This window comes from Rhincodon typus, chromosome 21 (genome assembly GCF_021869965.1).
Source record: "Rhincodon typus isolate 14 chromosome 21, sRhiTyp1.1, whole genome shotgun sequence".
Taxonomy (NCBI): domain Eukaryota; kingdom Metazoa; phylum Chordata; class Chondrichthyes; order Orectolobiformes; family Rhincodontidae; genus Rhincodon; species Rhincodon typus.
The window spans coordinates 5,993,857-6,002,745 of NC_063352.1; the positions used below are offsets into that span (position 1 = coordinate 5,993,857).

Consider the following 8,889-nt stretch of genomic DNA (forward strand, 5'->3'; position numbering starts at 1 on the left):
TCCTCTCCTCTATCCATCTTCTATCCGCCTCCCACTCTCTCCCTATTTATTTCAGAACCCCCTTCCCCTCCCCCTTTTCTGAAGAAGGGTCTAGGCCCAAAACATCAGCCTCTCTGCTCCTCTGATGCTGCTTGGCCTGCTGTGTTCATCCAGCCCTGCACCTTGTTGTCTCTCTTCTGAATATAGTTTTGTTATACAGAAAACACATTTTGTTGCACACCTGTTGAATCTGATAAGTTCTTGTCTGAGGACTGTGTTCATCGACTCCTCATACACTACTGGATATTTTGCCATCACATCCTCCAAATTAAAGTCATCAGGTAGTTTGGACATTATGTCTGCAGCCAAGTCTTCAACAACCTCCTGAAATTAGTATATACATCCATGAAGATGCTTTTCTGATTTTACTCTGAATGTAACTAGCAGGTTTTTTTTAAAAAAAAACTATTTTTGAACATCACCAAAAGAGACAAGATGTGATGCTTATCAGAACAAGGGCACATAATTTTATACAATATGAGAGTAGACTACTGATTTGTTGGGCCATTATTGACATTGAAATGCCTAGGCAGGTACATTCTCATTAGTCAGGGCATTGCCGTAGGGATGCAGCATACATCAGGTGCCTCAATTATGCTTTTTTTTTTAAAAAGGTGCACTGTATGTTTTTCCCAGTGTTTCAAGGTTGTACGTCTTAAGTAGCCTATACTGTTTTAAGGATGCATCCTCTGTTCACCATGAAAACTTTATGCTGAAATAGCGGCATAAAAGCCATCCAGCAGGATAATGTTTTTTCCCAACAATCAACTGTACAACAATACATGGTCATCATTTAGTTCTTAATTCCAGATGTTACTGAATTCTATCTGCCACAATGAGATTTGAACCCAGGTTCCCCAGGACATTGCTTGGATCTCTAGATTAATAGTCCAGTGATAATACTATAAAAGTCATTGTTTCTCCATATCTTGTGTAAAACCATAAACGGGCCAACGGCTGTCACATACAAGTAATTGGTACATGGATTTTGGTGTTAGTGTGATGTTAGATATGTAGGCTCTAGGTCCTAAAGACTGATAGCTCCCCTTCACTGTTCATAATGTTATGAAGCAGAGGTTAACCCCGCCTCTGATAATTAAAACTTAAACACCCAGAGAGGCTTGCTTTGCTTCATAACCTGTTAAAAGAAGTGTGAAAATTTATATAACCTGCCTCTCACCAACATCCCCCCGTCTGTTATAACGGAGTGGTTAAATCCTTTCACTCACTCTATAATCAACAAGTAGCAACTTATTTATCTAACTCTAATAGTGAACAAATTAACAAAACTATTAACAAACTGGACAATTCCCCCTTAACTACTGACTATTCCTGAATAAAACAAAATTCTAATTGTATGCTGTTCCAATAGATATAAATCCCATTTATATAAACCAAATTAATAAAAACAACTTAAAACTTAGTCTCTCGAAATTATGGACAGGATACGAGTGCTCTGCACTTTCTTCTTAGCCTGGAATGCCTTTCTCCATCGAATTATTGTGTCCGGAATATTAGCTAAGAGTGCCATTATACCTTTATTTAATGATAGTTTTTTGAGAGCTTAGAGAATTCTGTAAGAGCTAGAGATTTTCTGTTTCGAGCTGATCCATTGTTAACTCTATTAGATGGCAGTTGTTGTGTCACGAATTTTCAAAAGACCTTTTCTTTTATACCCTTGATGACGTGTAAATTTCTTACATAGGATTGGTCCTAGGTTGTCAAAATGATCAGTTTTAAATTTTTTTTTAGTCTCTTAAGTGCCTGTTTTAAATTAATTGGCTGATTTTCAAACTGGTTGCATTAATAACAAAACAAACTACTGCCTGGGTTGCTAACCACACAGCCTTTTGATACATTTTCAATTTCAGAAGCTCTCTGTGCACCTGCACTCTTTCTTTAATCAAGAAAAAACACGTCTTTTAAAGGGACCACACACTCTTTCCCCCTATCATTTTATAAACATCAAATTCCAACATCCCGCCTTCCAATCCACAAATACTCCACCCAACTTCGCAACAATAACAAGCAAGGTGCCAACTGTACTGAACCAGCCTGCACAACAGTGTGGGACATTAGATGTGATTCTACAACCAAACAACATTTGCTATATAATCCTGAGTGTGTAAGGAACAACTAAAATTTAGAATAGAATAGAAATTTTCCATATGTTCATTTACATTAAAAAAAGTGAAAAGTTTTATAAGTTGCCCCACTACGGTGCCTACATTAATGACAAAAGTCATACATGATAATAAAAAGTAAAATTAAGACAAAGTTCATTACAGTTCAGTTAACGGCTCTTTGGCTCGGGGAAAGCTGGTTAAGGATTGATGGAATACCCTGAAAATGTAGCTGGGATGAAACCTCTGAATTATTGAATTTTTGGGCTCTCAGTGTGGCGTGCTCGTCAGTGCTTGTAGCTACATATATTACTTAGGAGCTTATCTGCGGACAGAAACAACATGTATGTACACTGCCTGTTTCAATTCAACAAAATAGGTAACTCCATTCTCTGGATCATTTCCGAGGAAAAATGCCTTGGCCATTTAAACAAAGCTTAGCAGTTAACTCTCAGTCATCATTAACTGTTAGTATTGTGAGTTGTCATGATGATTACAAGATGGAATGTTTTGACAAAAATGTCTTTTTCTACCAGTACCCAAGGTCTGTACCACAAGATGACTGTTTGTACGAAGGGTTTAAAAGATTTTTTTTTAAACTGAAGAACAAGATGTTATCAAGCAATTATAATGGACAAGGTAGATGGAAGGAGATTGTTTCGGCTCGTTTAGGAGTCTCAAACAAAGGCATAAAGACATAAGATTCAATACAGGTCATTCAGAACAGTGAGCAAGAGAATCTTTGTCATTGCAGAGGTCATAAGGATGTGAAATTCTGGGTTAGTGCCTGGGACAGAAACCATGGTTCTGGTTTTATGATCGCTAGCAAAGCAAATGCACTCACCACTGGCCTCGAAAAAAGATTCACCAAGAGAACTAGTGATCTCTTTACGGTGAGAGCTTTAATAATTTCTGCAATTAATTATAGGATTTTTTAATGAGAACTCTCAACATCAAGCTGCTGTAATGTCACCAAGCTGGCTAATCACACTGAAGAATTCTTATAGGAAGCCAATTAGGAAATTAAAAGCAACAATAATCATTTTCAAAAACGATTATCACAAGTTAACCATTTGAAAATATGCATTGGAATAATGTAGAAGCTGAAATATATCGTAAAATGCATTTTTAATTATGAAAACATAGTAATTAATCATTATGGAAATATTTAACATGCCACAAATACAAAATTATTTTTACAGGGCATGTTCAGTTGTTTAGTAATAATTACCACCTTGATCACAGTTTAAAATCCAATTATACCTCATTGAACATGTTTGTAATGGTGAAGTAATGGTACTAGGTTGCTCAGTGGTTAGCACAGCTTCCTCAGCCCTCGGGACCCAGGTTTGATTCCAGCCTCAGTTGACCATCTGTGAAGTTTATACATTCTCCCCATTTCTGCGTTGGTTTCTGTCGGGTGCTCCAGTTTCCTCCCACCGTTCAAGGATGTGCAAGTTAGGTGGATTGGCCATGCTAAATTATCCATAGTGTTCAGGGATGTATAGGTTAGGTGCATTAGCCATGGGAAGTGCAGGGTTAGGGGGATGGGTCTGGGTGGGATGCTCTTCGGAGGGTCGGTGTGGACTCATTGGGCTGAATGGTCTGTCCCCACATTTTGGGGATTCTATGAAATTATTCTTGAACGTTTCTAAACCATGAAAATAGAAAGGAGTGAGTTCTTTCCAAATCAAATGGTTTTTGTTGTAGGATGATTCTAGGGCAACTGTTTAGGATGTTTACAACACAGCCTCTGGCAAAGAAATGGTAGACTGCAACTTCAGGATTTCAACATTAATCTGTGCTTGTGCTAAACTTTTAAACTTTAGTCAGACTTAAGAGAGTTAATAACAGTGAACATTGTCAAAAACCTGCCAAATTCCATTCCCATGCCAGCATTCAAGATTAGATTAAATAAGTGGATGAAAGAAAATGTGACAAAGATATGGGAACATAACAGGTAAATGTGAATAGGAATATCTCATATGTCAACAGTAAATGTTGTGCAGACCATTTAGGCCAAATTGATTGTTTTCATGTTGCAATTTATTTTGTACCTAAGTTAGTTATTTTACCTGTAGATCCCAGTACCCTCTATTACATGCAAATTGAATTTAGTCAAACAGAAGTTTGATTATTGAATGATTTTGTTTCAGGACAAACCTGTTTTGTATTTTTACTACTTCATGAACAAAAGTTATTCATAAAATGCTATAATGCCTGCATGATTCAAAGCATGCAACATTTACAAATGGACTTACAGAGGAAATCATTGAATAACATTGACAACTCAGTGTGGCTACCTAAAATAAAAGTGTGTTCATCCCTAAATTCAAACTTTTATACTCTCCATTTTCCAAACTAACTGATTTTCAATATATTTTATTGTAAACAGTTGAGTCCAAATATATTTTAAAGATTTTTTTAAAAAATTAACATTGCTGCTTTTGTAATTTTAATGTAAAAATGGAGCCAGCAATTAGGTTTAAAGTATTTAAAACATCAGATCTTTGGTCATGCATTTTATAATTGTATTATCTTACTTGAGGTGATTTACCAGCACCACCACTCTGTCTGGGAAGAGTTAGTAACACCCCTTCAAAAAGTTGATTAGTCTCCTGGTTATCTTTTGTAATATCAGCATTTTCATGAAGTCCAAAGACCTCAGGATGGGCCACAGTTGGTAGAGCCCGTAGGTAGTCAACGTATGACTGAAAGTTAAAAATAAATCAGATAATTAAAAACATTTTCGTTTCTAAAAGAAATGTTTAAAATATTTTGATTAAGTACATGTGGAACTTATGTTGCCTTCTATTATTCACTCCTCCTCCAAATATCTTTCCCCTTTTGGGCTTCTTGAGATAGACAGTAGCTAGGATCAGAACTACATCGGGTGGGGCTCAAATCTGTATATTTCTCCATTTGTGACAGATCACTAAAACTACCCCTTTAAATGTTGATTTTGTATCAATTGTAACAGATCAACAGGATAATTCAAAATATTAATTGTATACGATCATATAATGGTTACAGAAGGAAGTCATTCAACCCAGAGTGTCTGTGCTGACCTGAAATAACAACTCACTGAGTGCCATTCCTCCATATTTTCCCCATAGTCCTGCCATTTTTTTTTCCTTTTCAAATAATAATCTAATTCCCTTTTGAAAGCCCCAGTTGACCCTGCTTCCATCACACAATCTTGACAATGCATTCAAGGCCCTAACCACTAACTGTGTGGAAAGGTTTTACCTCAAATCTCCATTGCTGGTTCTGCTAATTACCTTAAATCTGTGCCCACTGATTCTTGATCATTCCACCAATGGCAGCAGTCTTTTCATATTTACACTGTTCAGACCTCATGTGATTTTTAATATCTCAATTAAATTTTTCAAGCTTCTGCAGGAGAACAGTCTCTGCTTCTCCAATCTGCCTATTTAACTGAAGTTCCTCATACCTGGAACTCTCACTCATGTCTTCAAAACTTTCCTAAAGTGTAGTAATGCAATACTCCAGTTGAGGCCGAACCAGTGTTTTTTTTTGGGGAATAATGTAACTTCTTTGTTTTATTAAACAAGCTTTCAAACTGTCCTACCACCTTCAATCATGTACCTCTTGCATTCCCTTTAGAATCTCACAATTTAAGTGTTATTGCCTCTTTGCATTTCTTCTACCAAAATTATTGACTTCACACTTCTCTCACTAAATTCCATCTGCCACTTGTGACCCATTCCACCAACCTTTTGAAGTTCTAGACAATTCTTCATGGTTCTTAATACTTCTTAGTATCACCTCATACACAAATGTTTAAATTGTGCCCTGTCCACCAATGTCTAGATCATTAATATATATCAGGAAGATCAGGGCTTTAACAGTGGTCCCTGGGGAAACTCATCGATAAATCTTACTCTAGTACAAAAAATAACTTTGCCATTACTGTTTGTTTTCTGCCATTCAGTATCCGTGTTCTTACAGTCCCTTGAGATTTAACTTTGCTATCAAGTCTCTGTGAGGCTGTTTATTAAATACCTTTTGGAAATCACATCAAGAAACTTAAGCAAGTTAGTTAAACTCAATGTACCATTAACAAACCCATTCTAGCTTTCCTTAATTAATCTGCTTTTTCCTAAATGACTATTAATTTTGTCCTGATTAATTATTTCTAAAAGCTTCCTCACTGAAAGAGAGAGTTTTTAATTCCTTGATCCCTTAAAGACCAAATGCGATTAAGTTTCTTTGTCTAAGCATTTATTCATGTATGCATCAGAGGCATACCCATCAAAGGTACCACACAACTCTTCAATTTGCTGCAAAACAATGGTTTTATATTATTTTAACAGAAAACAGGTTTCCAATAAAAAGTCACACATTTACACACTTCTCTCTATCCAACAGTGTTTCTTCTACTTTACATTACAAGTAGTATAGAGGGCTATATTATCCAATCATATTCAAACTTATGCGCATGATGATAATATCCAAATTATTACATGTTCACATCGATTGACTGTAAGTATGCACTTTGTGATTAAGAAAATGTTTTACTGTGTTTTTACCCCTTTTGACTGCCTGATCTTTAGATAATTCCACTCTCTTATTTGAGAGAGATAACTTGAGTTTAATCTGAGGGTCACCATGTCTCAGGTGAGAGGCAAAATTGAGAAGGCGAGATTTCAGTTGGTACAGGAAGCGAGCCCACACTGTTGGCATCACTGCATCACAAACTAGCCATCCAGCCAACTGAGCTAAACGAACTCCATACCGAACATCTGGTCTGCTACACATGTAAAGGGCTATCAGATGAGCCATCTGAACTCAGGGATGATAAAAATTAACTTGACAGACTAGAAACCTCACTCAGTGAATGGTGTGTGTCTGGAATGAGCTGCCAGAAGAGGTGGTGGAGGCTGGTACAATTACAACATTTAAAAGGCATCTGGATGGGTACATGAATAGGTAGGGTTTAGAGAGATATGAGCTAAATGCTGGCAAATGGGACAAATTAATTTAGGTTATCTGGTCGGCATGGACGATATGGACTGAAAAGGTCTGTTACCGTGCTGTGCATCTCTATGACTCAATCTTAACCTCACCTCCTTTGGAGAAAAGGAGAAAATTCATATTTATGAAGTACATTTGACAACTTCAGGATGTCCCAAAGCAATTTATAGCCAATGTTATATTATTAGAGTTGTGAAATGATGGCAGCCAATTTGTGCACGATTCCACAAAGTGCTAATGAGACCAAATTTGCTTTAGTGATACTGGTTATTTAAATATTGATTAGGACAGAGGAAGTTTTCACTCTCTTCAACATAATCATAGAATCCCTACAGTGCAAAAGGAGGACATTCAGCCCATCAAGTCTGCACCAACCCTCCAAAGAACATCCCATCCTGTCCCATGACCTCACATTTACCATGGCTAACCCACCTCGCCTGCACATCCCTAGACACTATGAGACAATTTAGCATGGCCAATCCATCTAACCTGCACATCTTCAGAAAATAGGAGCAAACCAGAGCATCCAGAGGAAACCCACACGGACACAGGGATAACATGCAAATTCCACACAGACAGTCACCCAAGACTGGAATCCAATTTTGGTCCCTGGCGCTGTGAGGCAGCATTGCCACCATAGTATTTTTTACATGCAACTGAGGAAGAAAAATAGGCCTCAGATTGACATCATCCAATTGTAAGCAACTTTGATGGTGCAGCTCTCCTGCACCACCACTAAATTTTGTGTTCAAATCTCCAGAGTGGCATCTAAACTTACAACCTCTGATTCAGGTAAGCATGCTATCACTGAGCCTGTGCTGACTACATGGAGAAAGAAGAGATGAAAGACCACTCAAAAAGAGACAAATTCAGATCACAAGGAGATGTTATTGTTACCTTTTCCATATTACACTGACTATACTTCATCATTTGTAACCTACATTCTGAATTTACGTTCCTAGCTTATGCTGTTGAGCTATTATATGCAAAGTTGTATCAACTCACATAAATATTTATATTATCTAGGGAACAACTGATCCCAAGGAGGTACTTAGAGCAGTTCCAAATTGCCTACCCTTTTCTTCTCAATTATGTTGCAGTACAAGGAGACAATTATTAGACTTTATAGTGCCAATCTATACCTATGAGTCATAGAGCACCAAACAGTACAGCACAGGAACAAGCCGTGATGCCATTCTAAACTAATCCCATCTGCCTGCATATGGTCTGTATCCCTCTATTCCCTGCCTGTTCATGTGTCTGTCTAAATGCCTCTTAAATGTTGCTATTGTATCTGCTTCTACCACATCCTCTGGCAGCACATTCCAGGCACCTACCACCCTCAGTGTAAACAATTTGCCTCATACATCTCTTTTAAACTTATCCCCTCTCACCTTAAACCTATGCCCCTAGTATTTGATATTCTCACCCTGAGACAAAGACTCCCACTATCCATTATATCCATGCCTCTCATAATTTTATATACTTCTATCAGGTTGCCCCTCAGCCTCCAACACTGTAGCAAAAGCATTTCAAGTTTCTCCAACCTCTCATTAAAGCTAATACACACCAATCTAGGCAACATCTTGGTTAAAAACAAAAATTGCTGGAGATCACAGCAGGTCAGGCAGCACCCATGGAAATTACTGCAGATGCTGGAATCTGTACTGAAAACAAGATGCTGGAGATCACAGCAGGTTAGGCAGAATCCATGGAGGGAAAGCAAGCT

At 37.5% G+C, this 8,889-nt stretch overlaps 2 protein-coding genes across 2 annotated transcripts in view; both read right to left on the bottom strand.

Annotated features, from left to right (window-relative positions):
• The window catches only part of dcun1d3 (defective in cullin neddylation 1 domain containing 3), a 148,698-nt gene that overhangs the window by 63,967 nt on the left and 75,842 nt on the right, over nucleotides 1-8,889 (bottom strand). The gene's annotated exons all lie outside the window — the stretch shown is intronic.
• LOC109935637 (dynein axonemal heavy chain 3) overlaps nucleotides 1-8,889 on the bottom strand; it is a 214,009-nt gene that overhangs the window by 57,438 nt on the left and 147,682 nt on the right. Inside the window, exons 49-50 of the mRNA XM_048609665.1 lie at nucleotides 4,706-4,873; nucleotides 221-363 (exon numbers count right to left, since the gene is read on the bottom strand). Of these exons, the coding sequence (XP_048465622.1) occupies nucleotides 221-363; nucleotides 4,706-4,873 (311 nt within the window). The remainder of the gene's footprint in view (nucleotides 1-220; nucleotides 364-4,705; nucleotides 4,874-8,889) is intronic.